This window comes from Astyanax mexicanus, chromosome 8, assembly GCF_023375975.1.
Source record: "Astyanax mexicanus isolate ESR-SI-001 chromosome 8, AstMex3_surface, whole genome shotgun sequence".
Taxonomy (NCBI): domain Eukaryota; kingdom Metazoa; phylum Chordata; class Actinopteri; order Characiformes; family Acestrorhamphidae; genus Astyanax; species Astyanax mexicanus.
In genome coordinates this window covers 16,384,607-16,404,581 of record NC_064415.1, presented here as the reverse complement: position 1 = coordinate 16,404,581, position 19,975 = coordinate 16,384,607, and the positions used below count along the sequence as shown (strand labels likewise).

Below are 19,975 nucleotides of genomic sequence, written 5' to 3'. Positions count from 1 at the left end.
TAATCATCTGTCTGAACACACTCACAATGTAATTGTGGAGACTAAAGAAGTGAGGGCTGTGAGCTCTGATGAAAATCAGACAGTGAACAACACTCTTACAGATCTCCAGCTCTAATCTTAAATTTAGTTACTGTTAGGATTTACCAAACTGACCCTCAGAGCAGAGGAGCGGTAAACTGTGGCCACAGCCCTGAGAAGAAAGATGTTGTCTGTGTTTGTGGCTGTAATGGATTGGATCAGCCTGTAGCAGCTCCCAGTAATCCCCAGCCACATAATCAAGCTGCAGAATGCTGATTACCTGAATCCAGAGGTGGAACAGAATAAAAATGTGTTCAGTGTGGCTGAAAACAAGCAAATGTTTCCTTAAATGTAGACTGTAGGAGCTTTTGTGTTTAATATACACTGATCAAGCATAACATTATGACCACCTCCTAGTTTCTACACCCATTGTTCACTTTATCAGATCCACTGAGCACAATAGAGACACTTTGTCATCTTCTGTTCACCATGTTCTTCAATGGCCAGGACCCCACATCATAAACCAACACAGAGCAGCTATTACTGTTTTTTTTTTCTTGTTGGGTGGTTAGTTATTTTCAGCACTGCAGTGACGCTGATTAACACGTTGGTGTGTTGTGCGCTCGTACAAGAGGATCAGACACAGACTAAAAATGATTACCAAAAAATATATAAAAAAATATAATGATGAACATTAAAAGAAAAACACTATCAAGTAAGAAATAGTAAGACAATTAGAAATACGAATCAAAAGCAACATCAAAGCACAAGCCACACTTCATTCAACATTTCACACTGAGCTGCATGGAACTTCATTTAACAGGAATAATTATGCTCTTTGGAACTCTTTGAAAAAAAAAAAATTTTAAATAAATAAATAACTAGCCATATTTTATTTTCTGGTCATATTCATCCTTCAAGAACCTATACAAAACTGCTCTGCTAGTATTAAACAGCCAATCAATGTAATATGTTTAATAGGTTACACTAATATATTTTTGAATAGTTGTGGTTTGTTCAACTGTATATAGGCACAATATTCATCTTAAAATAGTGATAATCTCGCTGAATGCTCTTACTAGTTTTCAGAAATCAATCTATCAAATCAATCAAGAGTGTTCAGAAATCAATATTTGGTGGAATAACCCTCATTTTTAACCAGTCTTCATGCATCTTCTCCTCCACCAGTCTAACACACTGCTTTTGAATAACTTTATGCCACTACTGGTGCAGAAATTCAGGCAGTTCAGCTTGGTTTGATGGCTTGTGATCATCCTTCTTCCTCTTGATTATATTCCAGAGGTTTTCAATTCGGTAAAATTAAAGAAAATCATTTTTAAGTGGTCTCTCATTTTTTTTTTATTAAATATAAATATACTAAATATATGGAAGGGCTGATAAACATGCCAACTCAAATTAGTTTGACAACAGAAAGGAAAATGTCTTTAAAATGTTCAGATACAGCCAGTATGCAGCAATTTTCATATCCCTCACATGCTGTAGTTTGGGGTCAAATGGCCAAGAACTTCACTTCCAAATCAGGTTGCCCTCTAGTGGTCAATTCCTCAAACTGCAGTTCAGCACTAAGCGCTCATCAACATTTATGTTATTTAAAAAAAAAAAAAAAACAGCCAATATAAACATAAGAAAAACATTTTAATTAAATGCCAGCAATTAAAAATTACATTAATAAAGCCTTGCAAAAGACATCCAACCCAAAACATGGTTGTTTTATTTACATACATAAGAAATACATGGTTTAATAACATGGTTTAATATTGAATTTAAGAACATTATTTAAAGTCTTCTTAAACAACTTCGCAGAAGTATGTTTTTACACAGTGCAGCATAAAGATAACATTTCTGTAACATATATATTTGTCTTTCACATTTGTTGCACTGATGTTACACTTTTTTTTTTTTTTTTTGGTTCAAAAAACTCTTCTAAAAACTGCATTTGAAATACTCCAAGGCTCATTTTGTAACCACAGAACAGAACTAGAATTTATTTTAAAACAGGAGCAATATATAATATTAAATACAAATATTTACATGGTTTATAGATTACACATCTTTTTTTTTTCTCCTTCACTTCAAAAACATCTCCAGCTTCTCCGAGGTCACAGTAGGCATCAGAGCGACTTCAAAGAAAACCCTGCAAGAAAAACAAATTGGATATTATTTAAAAATATCCAAACTGACATGTTAGCTCTCAATTGGGACTCTCAAATATGAATGAACTGCTTCATTTTTCAAACAGCTCCAATTTTGAACATCCGCAGAGGCTGAGAGACATGAATTATGAACGAAAGTCAGGAATCAGTGTTTAAAATACAAAACATGGGTCACAGCTATTGGGAACTTTGTTTTTCTCTTTATCTGTATTTATCCTCACAGATAAACAAACCGTTCCTGTCTTTTAAATTTTGAGACACAATGCACAAGTCACATATTTCACTGAACAGTATCAGCAAGGTTTCTCATTCCTGATTTAGCAATGATTCACCAAACCTGCACCCTACCACCACCATGCTTTACATTTTGAAATCAGGCTTCTACTTTGAAAAATAGAAGAGGGTTTCGGCAGATATTAACAGGGCCCAGGTTGACCAAAAGCATTTTGTTTGGTTCATGTGTTCATAGAACACTGTTTTAAAAAAAAATAAATAATCAGGAGGACCATCTGTAGTTAAGCACCAGCTGTACTTCAGATGACATTTACAATCATCTTGATGTTTTACATTGTTTCATATCACATATTATATAATTTATGTTACATATGTTTAATATCAATATGTCTTTTTTTTGCATGCACACACTGATTAGTTTGTGCATGTTAGTAGACCTACAAAATAGGAGACCGATCACTGGTTTAAATATGACTGAAAATGTTACTAACGCTCAACATGGCGTCTATTTACAGAGAAAATCAACCCTTCAACAAAAAGACATGGATGTAAGGATGACCACCAAGTGAGCAGACTTTCCTTCAGCCTCAATCATGAACATCACTATAACTATTAGGGGTGGGCGATATGGCTCGAAAATAATATCACGATATTTCATGGTATTTTCACGATAATGATACTTTTGGCGATATGACAAAACACTGCATTTGCAAAATTTAGAATTGTATTATTTCATGCAATATGATATGGATAACTGAGATATAAAAAAAAATAATTATCAGATTTTTAACAGAAGTCAATGATTCAGAATGTCATGATACTAATAATGCACTGCAAATATCTCCATAAATCCAGGATTAAAGTAAAATAAATGATACTGGACAGATATAATCTGTCCCTAGTAGATATATAGTGGGAAATTAGAACAGTGTAAATTTTTCATTTGCTAAAAATGGCCAAAGAAAAAAAAAAATACTCTGATGTGATAATGTGATGTCATCTGGCACGATATTGCAGGGTATAATATCGTCCACGATATTCTACATTTTTGGCTATATTAACACGAACGTATATGGCACACACCTAATAACTATATTCAGACGGCAGGTAAATCAATCAGATCTGTTAAGTTGACTGACCACTGTTATTTGCAAGTGTAACCAGAAATTACAAGTGGATCTGCAGGTTTTGCAGTGTTTAAAGCTTGAAATAAATAAAATAAATTTGTACTCATGGACATTTTCAAATCTCACTTCATACATCTAATCAAGCCCTTCTAAAAGCAGTAATTATAAAATACATCAGGTGCGATTGATTAGGGTTGGAACCAAAGCTGGAGAACAGTTGGTGGCATAGAAACAGATACTGAAAGCACGGAGCAGGTTTGGCAAATTCTTAGAGCCAAAACTGAACATTTTGTTTAACATTTGTTAAACCAACAAAGTTCGCCATATTTTTATCATTTATATGTGTAGTTAACAGTCCATTGTTGGGTATATCTGAAGTATAGACGCAGGTCTATAAATAATCTAACTGAGAACCACTGCTTTAAAGCATTGTCTGGTTAAACATTTTAAACCACGTACCACCCACTATCAAACTAAAATTCCAAGTAGTAAATGTAATGTGTAATATCGCTGTCAGATATTCTGATATCAGTGCGAAACACAATAAATAAATGCTATTGGAATGTATACTACAAATTCCAATAGAAATGCTGCAAAATGACTTTTCATTTTGAAGTTGCCATTTTCTTGTACAATGAATTATACTGTTTTTAAACATATATTTGTTGGTGTACCACCTTGCCGTGCTTCATGTACCACAGTTTGAGAACCACTGCTTTTAAAACATCCCACAGAGGAAAACACTGATCTAATAATTTATTTAATTACCTCAACAATTGAAATGACAGTACAAAAAAAGTTGACCAGGCTTACTTGTGGGAGTACTTGCTCCGGATTGTGGCGAGCTTGCTGTCGGGCGTCCGGCTCAGCATGTGCTGGAGTTTTCGGGCCACGGGCGCCAGGTCTTCTGTGTTGTAGCCTGAGTGGAACTCTAGGCACGGGGTCTGAAAACAATAGCACAGAATTTCATGGTGAGCATGGTGTCTAAATGACATGTGACATATGTGATATAGACATACAGAGAGCATGTGTGTGAGTCTGGTCTGTGTAAATTAGTTTGGTCTCTGTACACAAACAGCTTTGAGTAAAAAGAAAGGTTAGTGTGACTCTAAAAGCTAATGAAATGAGCATTTAGTGCTAATCTGGTGTGTCCCCACTTCCATTTCAAACTCAAAAGCTCAGAGCACAGAAGCAATTAAGCACAAAAAATAATTAGCCAGCCAGATAAGTCCAGGGCACTTTCATTCACTAAAATGTCTTATTTGTGGCGGCAAGAAAAGAGAAGCTAATCTGTCATTGACCGGGTGCAGAGTGTGTGACTCCTAAAGCACGCGTGCATCACTGCTTTAGGAGTCACACATTAGCATACCTCATAGCTACCCGGTGGTTAATATAAATGAAATTTATTAGAGAGTCAGTCTAATTCAGTACTAAATGAGCACTGGCTGCCTGCAAGCAGAACCTGCTGATTAATAAAGCACCCACCCAACCCAGCCCACAGAAATACAAACGCCACATTAAGAGTGTGCGTTTTAGTGTTAAGGCCTTTTATATACTGAAAGTAATTAAGACAATACATTTATCAGAACACAGCAATTATCTTAATAATATTATTATTATTATTAAAGAAAATAGTAGTATCAAATATTTTGACAACTCATGCAATCTAATTTCCAGCAGCTAGGTTAATAAAAACTTGAAGTTAAAGTTTCATCTCCTGAAAGAGGGGGTTCAAACTTCTGAGCTTTTCTTTTTTACTTAACCAGCCCACTAACTAAATAACTTCAGAAGAAACACTTAAGAATATTTACTTTAAATTAACTGCTTTAAATAGGCCGGGGTTATGTGTGCATAAGAAGTAAATTAAGCAATAATACACTAGAGGTTTGTGCTATAACATGTAATATTGAAGGTGCTTAGCTGTGGTCGTAGATTAGCACAGCAGTTCCAGTATTATACGTTATAGCACAAACCTCTAGAGTATTACTGCGATTATACTGCAGTTCCATTGTCGCGATTTATTAACAGATTTTGAGTCTAAGACGATGAGAAAATACGATCTGTTTGGTTATAAAAACTTGAGTTAAATTGTTTCATTGTTGTTCCGTTTGTAGCTGCGCTGTTTGGAATAAAATAGCTGCATCGCTGCTGGGTTACCTGTATGTGGCAGAGTAATACATGGAGAGCTTTGGTTACAGTGTATTACCGGCTGATAACGGTACACATTGAGCGCCTCTCAGCCAATCACATTGTAGGGTTGGAACCAACTGTGGTATAATATAGATATATAAAATAAATAAGTTGGTGAGCAAGTAAGGCTGACTTCACACAACACAATTTTAGGGCTAATTTTCACGTGTCCGTGAAAAGTGAGGAGTCATTCGATAGGCACTGGTTATTATGCGTTACAAACTGCTGATCCTGCAGATTTACTAAACTCACACACCAGATGCTGATAATTAAAGTATTAAGGGACATGAATATTCTAGACCCAGGTGTGTTCGACCTAAAATCTCAAGGGTGGTAGATCTCCAGAAATAGGAACTAGGCCCTGATCTATCAGATTTAATATCGGGACCTAAATCTGGTAAATTTGGTAGTGTGAAAAGTATTGTGATTAAAAAATAAGGCAGTAACAAGCTACAGCTGAATCAAGAGTGCCTCCTGGTGAAAGAATTTGTGTCAGTGGATGCAGATAAGTCGTTCAAAATGCAAAACACAAATCACTAAAGAATTGAAAAACAAGTATTGTAGTGAAAAGAGTACAATGATCTGACACTCTACAAGTCAAGTGTGTGTGTGTGAGAAAGTGCTAAAAGGACTTTAAAAAACACTCACCCATCCCCCCAGGTCCTTGGTTACCAGGGCTATGAGTAGGCAAGCGGAGGCCAGTAAAGATGCTCGGACCGGGACGAACTGCATCTCCATCAGACTGAGCTCACACACAAACCGAGCCAGGGTCAGCGTGTCCATCCCAGCATTCACACACTGCACACAGGAGACAAGCACATGCACAGCTTTATGAACATGACAGCAATATCTACCAGCTATATTAAAGCTAGCAAACTGACCCAAGAGAAGACGGGGTGAAATATTAAAAATAAATAAAGAAATAAATAATATAATATACTGACAAAAGTGCACACACATTTACTTTTCCCCTCATTCGCCTTCAGCCCTGTCTAGTGGGATTCCAGAACAATTTTACCACATGGACTATGCTTTAGCACAAAATCTGCCAATGGCCCACCATATCTGTAGAAGTTCTTCATGCAGCTGTTTCTGAGACAATGGAATAATACAGCCCATCTTTTTCTCTCTCCATGAATTTAGAGTTAGCAATATGAACAGCCCTGCTTTTCATATTTCCACTCATGGATGAGTCACAGACATTGTTAAAACTAGAAAATTGCTATATTTAGTCAGATAAAAAAAAAGGGGGGGGGGGGGTTTATTCATTCACTGCAGCTTACTACCCATTCACGAACATCATTTCAATGAAGAAGCAGGAAACAAACGCTTAAATCCCATTTCAATAAGAGAATAGCACTGTATAGGTTTACGCTGTACAAACGCCTACATAAACCTCATAAGTGGGTTCCATCACCAAGACCCAAGTTCAAGTCGCAGTAACGCCACAGTCATGTATGGGCGGGAGTGTGTGCGCGAGAGTACAGCTGGCTGTGCTGTTATTGTGTGGGAAGGATGACTCCGTTTCCTCGGTCTCTGTCGATACACAGCTCTGCTTCCTAATCAGAAGTGTCTGTTGGGTCACTAAGTAAAGCTGAACACATATTGTGCAAACTGCACTGTTCTGCATCCGAGAGTTCAGAGTGAACGCCTTATAGGGGTCGAGCAGTTATTGCCTACACGTGTCAGGAAGAAGAATGTCAGCCCTGGAACGATGGGAATAATGGGATGGAAATTGCCATGCTGAAAATTTGGGCTTAAAAGATACAGTTACGGATTCCAAAGATGGAATGTTCAGCAGTTTTTGGAGATGATATGGATTACCAATCGTCTTTCAGCTCAAATGGCAAATCACCTATACCAGTAAAGGGCAAGGCTGGACTAGAACTTGGTAATGCATCATCAGACAAGTTTCTGTAATAGTCTGTTGTCTTCTCAAGATTAAATAGGCTAAGAAAACATCACTGTGGAAGTCAAAGCACTAGCTGTGATCAGAACAATATTAAACAATATTTTTTAGAAAAACTTCCCTGAAACAAACTGCCAAAAATAAGTTAAGAAGAACTTGTGCAATTTATATAAAGATTCCGATATTCTAATATTTATCCAGGTTTTATTTTACAGTTTATTTTACAAGGACGGTGTGATCACTCAGTATAGAAGCACAGCTGTGCTCAATTCTGCAGTTTAAAATTATGACATGTCAAACACATTTACCCCAAAATACTATAAACCGATTAGAAAAAGGCACAAAGAGGCACCAAAAAGAAAATAATAATAATAAAAAAAACTTAGTCAATAAGGTTTTAGTGACATGCAGGCAACACAGCATGCAGCCAATCAGAGTTTTTTTCTACTAATTACATTACCAGGTTTGAGATGGAATTTATTTCCAAAGAAATACTTGGATTAAAATCACTTATTTGTTTTAAGAATACCAACTGTTCCTAGAATGTTTAAGAGAAAACTTGAGAACTATGAACTTAGAAATTCTTCTTCACTGTTTTACATTTGGCCCTTGCACCATGTCAGTGATTTAATCTCCACCTAATAGACCCACCTCTGCTCAATATAGGACCACATACGGTTCTCTACCTCAACCACTGTAAGCCAGGGGTCAGCTATCGGCTCTTCAAAAGGCCGCTGCTGAGACTGCTTTTATTCCAATCAATCAGAACATGATTAATCAGTGAGTCTGAGCCTCTATTCGATTCATTACACGAGGTGTGCTCCTGCCTGGCTGGAATTAAAACATGCTGGGCTTTTGCAGATATGATTGGTGACCCCTGCTGCAGCGTAATCCCCCTGCAAAAGCTGCCACATCGACCGTGTCAGAATCCAGTTCATTCACACCTCCACACTGTGCTAATCCAGTGGTGTGTTAAGACGCTTGGTGTGTGTGATCTGTGTGTTTTTTTGTGGCTTGATGTGTTTGCTCACCTTGGCGTAGCGACGCAGGAAGCGGTAGGGAACAGGAATGTTAATGTCAAAGTTCAGCGCCTGCAGAATAGTCCCCTCCATGGTGATGATCTGTGAGCGCTTGTACGCATCATCACAGATATACAAGAAGTCGTCAACACAAGGTGGGAGCCGCTCCTGAAAGAGGAATTCACAATTCAAAAAGAGTGCATTTAAGAACCAAAATATGTCCCAGTCAAGAGTCAAATATGTGCAGACAGTTAAGCAGTTTTAACAGCCACTCTGGTATCTGAAATGAAGAGCTTTTGTACAAGAGACACTTAAATTCAACCTCTCCTGTGCCCCGTTAAAAGGTTCACTGAGAAGATGGCCTTCACTGACTCAATCATTAAATTGGTATGGCTGGCTGGCACCAAATTCAAATAAACAAACTACAGGAAGTGAAAGTCATTGCTCTATACGTGGTAGGCAAGTGGTAAAGTATGTGACATCAAATGGCATTTTTTTAACCTTTGCAAGAAACAAAAACAAGAAAAAGAAATTTTTATAAAAAAAAAATATGAGCAACTCTCAATTAGATTTTTTTTAAATATATTACAAAACTAAAAAAATAAAACTATATTTAGTTTTATTTATTTGTGAATAAGTCAAAACAGTAACACAGCATCAATTACATCATATAAATATGCAAACTCCAGCTGGACCCAATTACCATCAATATATACTGCTGTATAAATTAATTCAGTTACAGTGATAGGATTTTTACACTTTCAATAAACAATATTTATGCTATCCGTCACTGGCTGATAATCATTACAGTGATTGGCCAATTAATTTGAGAAATTTGTATGTAGACACTAAGCAGTTTTTCCTGTGACTTTAATATTGTTCATATCGATATTGAAATTATACTGTATCGACTGAAATTAAGAAATATATTGTGAAAAACGTTCTTGGCAATATCATCCTGAACAGAAAGCTAATTATTTAAAAACTTTATATATATATTTTAAGCAGAGTTAAAGCTGTGCAAACAATTAAAACTCATAAAACAGTTTTTATACATTTAGCTAATCTTATTCATTTGAATGAACCATAAATCTAAGGCCATCAGCAGTATTAAGTGAAGCTTTACAACTGAAGTAAAGAGAAAGATCTGAACAACAATTTAGGATTTAAAATACTGGATTCAAGCACCTTCAGACAAACAAAACCCACTAAATATTTTAGTAAACTAGTATTTAAAAAAATATATTCTATATGTTTCAGATTTCCAGACCAAATACAAGAAGCTGATGAAGTCTATCATCACCCACTAAACCATAGAAGAAGAAAAAAAGGACCCTGTCGTACAAAAAAAAATCCCCCTTTCAAGTGCAAGTGCATCATGCATCAGTACAGGCAAAACATTATTCTGGAGAATCCTGTATCTACTGTAACTGTACTGTAGAGAACCTTCAAATTTAGAAACTGTTTCCTTGCTGGATTCTACTGAGAAACAAATTCAGTGAACATCACTGGGGAAATTTGCATATGTTTATATTTATTGTTATCCTGATGGCTCTATTGTGTTTCAATATATATTTCTATATACCTTTAATATAAAAAAAACACACTAATCAACAAGATAATCAATCAAAAAGCAAGCATCTTTTTGTATGCACTTTGTACAGTTCTTTATTGATTATGATTTAGCAGGGGCCATAATGAAGAAATACTTCGGTGAGAGGAAATGGGGAAAATCATTCAGTTTTCTTGCAGGCGAGGTAGAACAGGCCGTGTCATCACTAATATACAAAGCCTCTTCTCAGGGCTCATTCGTGCACATTTGCATGCATAGTCTGAACAGGCTGTCCGGACACGTCACAGCTAACTGACGCAAGCAACGCTGATTTAAAATAGATTAAAATTGATGCTCCATTACTTTTCTTTACAAAGCCTCCCACTACAGCTCCAGACTCATGGCCGTTTTCTCATTTTTCTGCGTGAAGGAATGTGCGCAAATTAAGCTCATAAAAAGATATGGACTCACCAGAGATCCTTTGAATGTCAGTATAGGGAATTGCTGAAACTATGTGTCATAAGCAACAACTTGATTTGGCATTAAGTTTACATACTACCAGTACAATAAAGGTATTTTTGGATTATATATTTTGTCAAGTATGATTGGGATATATACTAATTTTAGGCTGGTTTCCGCACACATGGATTAAGCCTAATCCTGGATTAACTTTTTGTTTAAATGAAGAACCGCCATTCAGAATGCTGTGTAGTCTATGGCCCAATCCAATTTCACTCCTTGGCCTTACCCCTCTGTTTTGCGTGTGCAGGTCTAGGGGTAGTGTGTTGGGCTGTTAGGCTGAAGAGTTAAAGGTAAGTGTTGAGACTACATGACCCTGCAAACAAAATATTTTTCAGAGGAACACTCAAAACCGAGGGCAATATCAGAATCTCTGACAAAACGGCGGCACGAGTGACCAAAGAAACCCGCAAATATGTTTTTCCCTTGTTATAAATTACGAATTTCAAAGTTTTATGGCCATTTTCTTCCTGACAAGCATAAGAAAAGTACTCTAGTAGTTCATCTCAGTGGATAGCTAGCTAACCTGCCTATTACACCAATATAAAATAAAAGTTTATTTCAGCCCCACTCATAGAGGAATGAAGGAATGGACAGTAATAATGCATTTCTGCATCACTTATCCTCTTCCTGAAGATATATGATGCCCAAAAAAATAACTAGTTATCTAACAGAAGCTGGGTTGATTAACTACAACGCTCCACTGCTATAGTTATACATCCGTGTTGGGTGCTCGAATTGTCCCAATTCTTAGGGGGAGGATTTTACCCCTTCCTCTTCTAACTCTGTTCTAAGAGGAAGTGTTACACTTGAAAATAAGGGGTGGAGATACAAATTAGAAATGGGTTTGGGTTAGAAATAAGACTAGGCTTAAATCCCTCACTGGGAAACCAACTCTATGTTTATTTCTAGATTATAAAACTAGCATAAATATATGTTAAATTATTTTGAAGTGTAATTAACTTTAAATTAATGCATTTTAGACATTGGAAATAGAATATTACAATGTCTGGATATCCTAAATGAATAAAAACAACAGAAAATAAACCAAGAGTTATGGTTGGTTTTAAACAAATGCTAACATGAAGGCTCATTCACATTTACTTAACCCTTGTGTGGTGTTCGGGTCTGTGGGACCCGTTTTCATTTTTCATCAAACGATACTAAAAAAATATTTTTTTCTAACTCAAACTCATTGGCATTGGCTCATTTTTTGTGAAAAACATATATCAACACATTTTCGATAAACACAAACTGTACACCCACCTACCCCCCCCCCCCCTACACATTTATATTACGTACAGTATGTTTGGCCAAGGGCTAATAAACATTGCTTCATTTGTAAATTTGAAACTAAACAAATGTTCTACTCATATCTTGAGTTTAATTCATTTTCTTTTACATTTTATAAAAAAAAAAAAAAAAAAAAAAAAAGAGTAGCACTTTTTGAAAGAAATGTAACATAAGAAAGGTAAAGGGCAAATATTAACCATGTAAGCTGTTTATATTGCTTGCAATTTAGGTGAAGCGAGCATGTGTAAAGCATTTTAATGTAAAATTGCTTAATTTTGCTGAATTAAATATAAGTAACAAAGTAAACGAGTAACAAAAATATGAACACCACACAAGGGTTAAACAGGTTTAATTAGCTATCAATAATCACTAAGTAACCATAAAGTCATTAGAAAATTAGATAATGTCCATTGTTCAAACAAAAAGTCAACAGCATATTCCTCATTACAGGCCTAGATCCAAGAACACTGCCCTTGAGCTTCACACCGATCTCAAGTGATCGGTGTGAAGCTCAAGGGCAGTGTTCTTGGATCTAGGCCTGAAGTGTCCAGTAGACTGTATATTCTTTAAAACCACAGCAGAATAAAAGCTTGGCCAGCTGAATTTTGAGCAGGCATCTACAACATACTGTGCATGTGAGGACATACACCTACATCTCAAGGTGGAATTGAATAAACATTCGGGTTTACTTGTATTTGGTTTTTACCTCAAACTTGCAGGCGAGCAGCATAGCCGTGGAGCCGATGAGCTGTAGGGATTCTCTGCTGGCCTGAGACACAGCCAGGTAATGGTCAGTCATCTTCACTGCCAGGTAAAGAGTCTCATGGTTCAGCTCAAAATTTTCCTGCAGGGGAGAGAGGGGGGGGGAAATATAAATAAATAAACAAACCGAGACAGAGAGAGAGAGAATGAATAAATCAATATTTTATGCTTTCACGATTGCATTTCTCAGTCTTGTGCAACAGTATGTTGGCCTGAATGTAGATTCCCAGTTTAACATACAGCACTGCACTACACCACACACAGATATCCTACCAACACCACAACCACAGTTAAACACCCAGCACTCACCTGCACCTCTACAAGCCAGTCCACTAGAATAGCCCTCATATTCTGATTCAGGCTCAGCTGACTGTCCATGTAATCCTTCAATACAAACTTCTCCTGTAAAAAAAAAAAAAAAAAAAAAAAAAAAAAATTCAATTCAATAATAAGAATAAACCATTGCAAACAAACTAAACATGTAGATACTTTATTTAGTATAAACAATTTAAAACATTCAGTAGAAAAAAATCTATTTTGTAAACAAAAAAAAAACACCATAACTGATCTGTTTTTGCATAAAATAATGTAATATTATTCAGGACAAATAAAACAGGTGTTTATTCACCTCTCTGTTCTTTAGGTAATCGAAGATCTCTTTGGCATATTCTGGCGTCTGCGTACAGTCGTTGGCAGGATCAGAGTCAATATCAAACTCTACAGGTATCTGTATTGAGGAAAAAAAAAATCTTAACATCTTGAACTTCTCAAAGACTTACAAAGACCAATTATTCCTTGTCTTACCTTTGGAGGGAGCAGGTGTGGTGGGAGAGGATCCTTTGGAAGGGGCTCCTCCGGTTTCTCTGCCGGGAACGCTTCCTTCTCCAGCTCCTCAGACTGACACTCAGAGTCAACCAAGGCTGAACTGCAGACAAAGTAAAAGATCAGAACTATAGGATCACTAGCTAGAACACAGTAAAAGGAAGGTGAACATGCAACATAGGAAGCCTTGGTGTCCTGTTAAAAATGACAGCGCAAAAAATAACTTTACAACTTCAGCTTCACTAAAATACAGACATAGACATACAGACATACATACAGAGAGAGAGAGAGAGAGAGAGAGAGAGAGAGAGACCCCAGCAGTGGCCTTGAAGCTAGAGGAGAAACCTTGGGAAGAACCATGTCCTCAACTGGACAAAATTGCTTAGAAATGATTGAGTCATATTACCACAACACGAGCCTTACCTTTTTCTGTTGGCTTCATTGTTGGTAGCAACTGAGGTCTTCTTTGGCACCCGCTTAACTTGACCTTTCTTCTTGATAGGATTGCTCAGTTTGAGCTTGTGAGCCTAAAATACAGTAAAAACAACTTAGCATGCGCACTTTTACTGTAGTCCAACATCAAATACAGTCTAACCAGCCCTTTAAGGCCATTACACACAGAACACCATGTAAATGCTTTCTTCAGATGAACAGACAGAGGGTTGGCTATATATGAATATGGTTTATAATGGCAGACTGTATGACTGGGTGCTTGACTTTATACCTTAAATGTAAATGAATGTCTCCTTGGAGAGCATAAATTACATAACTCTCATTAACATATCCATATGTGAACAATAATAAATCAATGCACTGCATTGACTGCATATAGTCACTCTTGCGCATTATGTTGTCTTTTGCTTGTTGTCCCATGTTGCACCACGGTTCCGGAGGAACGTAAATTTCACTACTGTGTTCTTGTACTCAGATGACAATAAAAGCCTCTGACTCAATACATTTTCTGATCAAGATCTTGTAGGCTTCTTCTGTCCATCTTCACTTGTTCAAATTAACATTCTATTCCACAGAATTGCTAAGCAGGGCCCCTGCATTCCCTTCACACTGATAACATTATTTTGGCTGAAGAAATTTAAATTGTGTTGTATTTACATTGTGCCATATTATTCATGGTGCTCCAATATAAATGTGCCAGGCTCTTTTAACAAAGTTAAAGAATATATGTTTTACCTTCAAATTCCTTATAGTTAAACAGCTACTCACTAATTTATACATTAGTTTGAAGTTGTCTTTGAACCTACAGTACAACCTCACTTAAATCCCCAAGGTCCAAAGTGCAGTTCACTCCACAGGAAACAACTGGGGTAGTTGAAATGCATTTTAAGTGGATATGTCACTACAGATCAGCAATATCTTCCTTATATTAAATAATTGATTAATCAACTCATTTAAATATGAGCACAAATAAGGTGCAGAAAACACAAAGCTGGATGATTTATACTGAGATTAAGTGAGATTGAGTGTTAGCATTAGTGTTGAGCTGTTGTCTGCACTAACAATATGTAACACTTACTATCTATTGGATGGGTGGATAAGAGTATTACACAGCAATTGCCGTGCAAAGAGCAGTTTAAAGAGCTGTTACTGGAATGTGAGAACCATTACAGAACGTTCACTGATCATTTAAACCATTCACACTCTCTTGGAGACGGTTCTCCTCAATGAGAGACCATTGTTTGCTGGAATTAAAACACGAATTAAGGAGGTGGGCTAGAAAGTAAATGTAAAAAGATCTGATCTGATTTGGTTACATTGGGGACACATTTAAGCAACAAGTGTAAACAGTATCTGATATAAGCACATCAAATTAATACTCAGACATTAAATGTGCATCAATGAGCATGAGTAAAACAGATTCTATAAGCAATTTGTTTGACAGACATGACAAGGAGGCTTTACAGGCGCTTTTAAACTGTTTGGCTGTCCATTAACCAGCTCCTTTTAATATATGTTAAAAGGTTCTACTTGATGAGACACAGCCAATCAATCATATTGACTGTCGCTATGCCAACAGCAGACAAAACTAACTGATTCTACTTGTATAAATAAAAAATATATATTTAAAGCTCACCTTCCATCGTTTTTTCTTTCATTTTAAAATGTCTAGTTGTGGTCTCTAGTATGAATGAATGACATGTGAGCCGTTTTTGTAAAAAAAAAGTGCTCAGGTGTCTCTGTATAGCTCTTTTTTTAATGGACTGTTTTAGGGGTGTGTCCAAAATGACCGGATTCCAGCTTTGCTCATGAATATTCATACATGCAAACAGCATGCAAATATCTCTCCTCTGATTGGCTAGGAGCACTGCGACGCCCCTCCACCGCTCTGCCGCTCACTGCCTCCCACCTCCTAACTGATGAGCGGTGATGTTGCGTCGCTTCAGCTCCGCCTCTGGGAGTTTCTCGAGCCAAGGTGGGCTGGTCTGTGAGTTTCTGCCTACGTAGGCAGAAAGATAAATCAAAATTCACCCGTTTTTCAGAGGGGGGGAGGGGGGATTTCTTTGCTTAGCTCCTGCAGACAATGGGGGCTGCAAAACAGTTTAATGTGCAGGTGTACACATTCAACTCGGAGAGACCTACTGTATTCCACAAAAAACAAGAAAAATCGGATTTTCGCGGAAGGTGAGCTTTAAATAATAAAAAGCTCAAATACATGTTTGTGTGTAAAGGCCTTGACAGTGACTGCCTCGTCTCTATGCAACATTACACAACAATTAAAAAGATAGCTTAACAAAATCATCACACAAAGCAAACGTGCAAATGAGATCAGACCACAGTTAAGGAAGCCATCATGATCATTAACATATAAAAGCACCTCTCCAGACCAGAAAGCCCAGGTTCACACGAGGGAAGGTCCACTTCAAGACAGTGATTACAGACAGACAATTTAATCCAAGATAGAAAAGAACAGGAAAAACCCACAAGTGCATTATATTGCTTTTATTGACTAGAACTGGCATGTTAAGGTGCATAAAGGTGTTAGGGTGCATATGAGAATTGCATACTTTATACAAATTGTGTGTTTCATAAATATAAAAACATTGAATAGACTGGAAAAGATTTGATTTTTTTTTTTTTTTTTATATATAAAGTCTGCTCAACTCACACGCAACCCTTAGTTATCAATTAATATAGTACACCAACACCCAGCACACCCAGCACTTACTCGCCTCACACGGCCCTCATCAGCATCAAAGTGAAGACTCATAAAACACTGAGATGCAGCCTAATCAAGCAAATGGAGACAAATGAGGCATGCAAACACACGCTAAAAAAAAATACCCATTAGAAGATCAGACTTACATTAGTGATGTCAATAAATGCTGTCCTTTTCCTGGGAGCTCCTTGAGGAGGCGAGGTTGATCGCTTGACCTGAAGGTCATCCTCCTGGAACAAAGACAAGTTGAAGCTTGCTTAAATCTGCAGTGTCATTGCTAGAAAAGTCGGGTTTCTGCAGCAGGATCAAAAAGTGCTTGCTTACCTGATTCTCTGAGCTCCTGGCCTGCAGCTTTGGGATCTTGCTGACAGTGGGTTTCTTTCCTCTCGTAAAAGGCATCGTCTTTCCTCACTCGCTCCTGACTTTAATGAGCAATAAATCTGGTTTGAGAAACATGGGTGTAAAAGATCATGAATGTAATTATCATCACAAACAATCATAGTCATCATCATGCTCATTAACATTAAAACAGTCATGGACATAAAATGCATTTAGTTCTGTATGAGATGAAATCAGTGCGAGATGAAAGCAAGTTTCTCTATGTCCCGAAACATGATCCAGTATAGCTACACTATTATAGATGATTGGTTTGATTGGATTGGTCTCTTCTACTTTCTATGGTTTATGTTTGTGCAACTTCTCTCTCTTGTAGCCATCTCACATTCTACTGTTTGTCATAAGGCCTAATGTCACAAATATTGATATTCAAACTTATGTTACACAAGATAAAAAAACACGACCATAACATTATATGCACCAGCTGTTGCATGTAGTTTCTGGAACAATGAGAGGATTGTACAGATTTGTGTAAATTATGTCAACGTTTTCCCAAGAAAAAAAATAAAAAAATAAATAAATAAATAAATAAATAAAAACTTTGCATGCAATGTGAATTCTTCCTTTTTGTGATTTTTTTTACATTGTAAATGTAATACTGTAATAACATAAAAATAAAGTAATTTAGGCATAACACTTTAGGTTCTTCTAAGTAGCACATTTAGCTTTGAGAACAGATCTGCCCACTCTTGGCATTTTAATCTCAGTGGTACCTCACTTTATGAGGTAGATTCACCTGGAATAGTTCTCTCAGCATTCATCAATAACATTCTAAAATACAGTGCTTTTAGCCCATGCTCTCAACAGACTTACAATGCTAATGACAGGGGCATAGTGTTACACATGCAAAGAAATCACAATTTTTACACTATTAACTCAAGTTCAAGGTAGCTCCACACTTTATTGGTAGATTTATTCTGAAGGCTTTGATATTGAAAATGAGGTACTGAGAACTTTAAAATGTCATGAAATTACAGCACAATAAATCAATTAATGCGCACAAATGAAAAGGTAGGATATGAAAACAAATCCCAAAGTTAATTCCACGAATGAATATTAGATATATTTCAGTATTCTTAGTGCCTTGTTCTAAATGTCAGGACCCTCTTAGATCAACCATTTACTTGTGGAGCTACTTTGAGCTTGAGTTAATGGTGTAAAAACAGCGATTTTTTGCATTGGCAACAACATGGCCTCTATGTTGGGAGCATTGGCTAAAAGCGCTGTATTTCAGTATGCTGGGGTGAACAGAAATGGGATATTACTTTTTTTAATACATCTGTTAGCGGTGTACCATATCTAATCGTAAGCACTAATACCGTTTAATATTCATTTTGTTGCAGTGGTGTATTCTTAAAATAAGTCTTTTTAATTCAGTGATTTGTCATATAGCCAAGAGTAAGTTAACGTTATCGTTATCACAAAAATAGCATGAAATACCGCAATACTATTTTAGAGCTATATCGCCCACCCCAATTTGTACTCGTTATTATGTTTTACTACAACACAAGTCCATTTTACATCAGATTTCTCCAATAAAAAAAGGCTATCTTGTTCCTTTGAGAAGCCATGTCTTATTATTGTCTTGCCGGTCTGAGAGTTAAATCCCGGTCTGGACAAACAGGATTGGTAGTTACTGCCTTTAGGTTCTCCTCAAAAGTTACTACAAATGAACAAAGTGGGGGAAGGCTTTTCTGCGTGTTTTCTGCTCAGTTACTTAGTTACAAACAGAGCAGGTTTAAGTTACTTTGTGTTAGTAACTAGATAGCCCAGCTAACCTAGCTAGCTAGCTAACTAACTAACCTAGGTAACATAGATAATGCTAGGTTAACAGCTAGCTTAACTTAGCTTTAACCATAGTTAAATAAATAGAAAATAAATAAACGGGCAATAATAGCATCAGCTAGACCAATAATATCAGCGCAGCCTCAAATCCACTATCTACACTCTAAGTAACATGAACTCAAACTAAACACAACACAAAGAGTCTGAGCACATCTCTTACCGTCACCGCGTGAATTAAAATCGCAGAAACTCCCTCTCAGCCTGAACACAGCTCTACCAGCCCGCACATATAAACTCCGCACAGAACCGAGCTATTCTACGCGATTTATCTACTAAAATCCTGCACTAAAACCTGAATCAAATCCTGCAGCTTATTCCCAACGCTACTGTATACTCACCAAGCGTGCATCCAAATACCGCACACACGCGCTGATTGGACGAGAGCGGCACTGCTCCAACCAATCACCGCCCGATTTCGGATGCCAATACTAGGGGCGGGGTTAAGCGAATTTTCAAAAAGTCCCGCAGCCAATAGAAACACGCAGCAGATTTTTCGACTGAAAACCCGCCTTCCGCCAGAGAAACAGTATGAGGACTTTTAAGGACTTTTATTCTATATCCACAGCTACGCTTTACAAAATACAAAACTAACACCTAAATAAATCCAGATATGATTAAAAGATCTAAAACCATGTGTTATACAAAGTAGACCGCTGTATTTGGAATAGAAAAAAATCTCTTGTGTTGGAACAGAGTAAACACTCATCCCAGTTACAACCCAGTTAAAATAGATAATGAAATAGACGAAAAATTAAAAATAATAACCAATTTAAGATAAATACACAAAGTAGGGATGTAGCAGCAACATGAAGCCCAAAGTGCTAGTTTGAGTTATAAACGAAAAGTAATGAAGTGTCTCAGTGTGGGTAAAGGGTAAATAAATAAGTGAAAACTGCAAATGCACAGAGTAACACTAGTATTTGTACAACAATAATAATAATAA

The 19,975-nt window shown here is 36.8% G+C and overlaps 1 protein-coding gene across 4 annotated transcripts; it reads right to left on the bottom strand.

Annotated features, from left to right (window-relative positions):
• Nucleotides 1–1,960: 1,960 nt before the first annotated feature.
• ccnb3 (cyclin B3) lies at nucleotides 1,961–19,450 on the bottom strand. Of its 4 annotated transcripts, none has more exons than XM_007250190.4 (13): nucleotides 19,371–19,450; nucleotides 17,116–17,231; nucleotides 16,938–17,021; nucleotides 16,801–16,860; nucleotides 14,043–14,146; nucleotides 13,602–13,722; nucleotides 13,426–13,524; nucleotides 13,107–13,199; nucleotides 12,742–12,879; nucleotides 8,684–8,839; nucleotides 6,392–6,541; nucleotides 4,367–4,497; nucleotides 1,961–2,173 (listed from the first exon to the last, which is right to left on the bottom strand). In XM_007250190.4, the coding sequence occupies exons 2-13, from the start codon at nucleotides 17,188–17,190 to the stop codon at nucleotides 2,107–2,109; spliced, it is 1,278 nt and encodes a 425-aa protein (XP_007250252.3). In that variant the 5' UTR covers nucleotides 17,191–17,231; nucleotides 19,371–19,450; the 3' UTR covers nucleotides 1,961–2,106. The 4 variants fall into 4 exon arrangements, with proteins under 4 accessions (XP_007250252.3, XP_007250251.3, XP_007250254.3 ...); XM_007250189.3 differs by lacking the exon at nucleotides 19,371–19,450 and adding an exon at nucleotides 19,193–19,364; XM_007250192.3 differs by lacking the exon at nucleotides 16,801–16,860 and having other exon boundaries at nucleotides 19,371–19,418.
• Between the last annotated feature and the right edge of the window lie 525 nt (nucleotides 19,451–19,975).

Bases quoted from the DNA above. Each gene is read 5' to 3' on its own strand.
- ccnb3 (XM_007250190.4), bottom strand. From the start codon at position 17,190: ATGCCTTTTACGAGAGGAAAGAAACCCACTGTCAGCAAGATCCCAAAG. The intron at 17,022-17,115 runs GTAAGCAAGCAC...TCTTTGTTCCAG, and splicing joins CCAGGAGCTCAGAGAATCAG to GAGGATGACCTTCAGGTCAA. The intron at 12,880-13,106 runs GTGAGTGCTGGG...TCTCCCCTGCAG, and splicing joins ACTGGCTTGTAGAGGTGCAG to GAAAATTTTGAGCTGAACCA.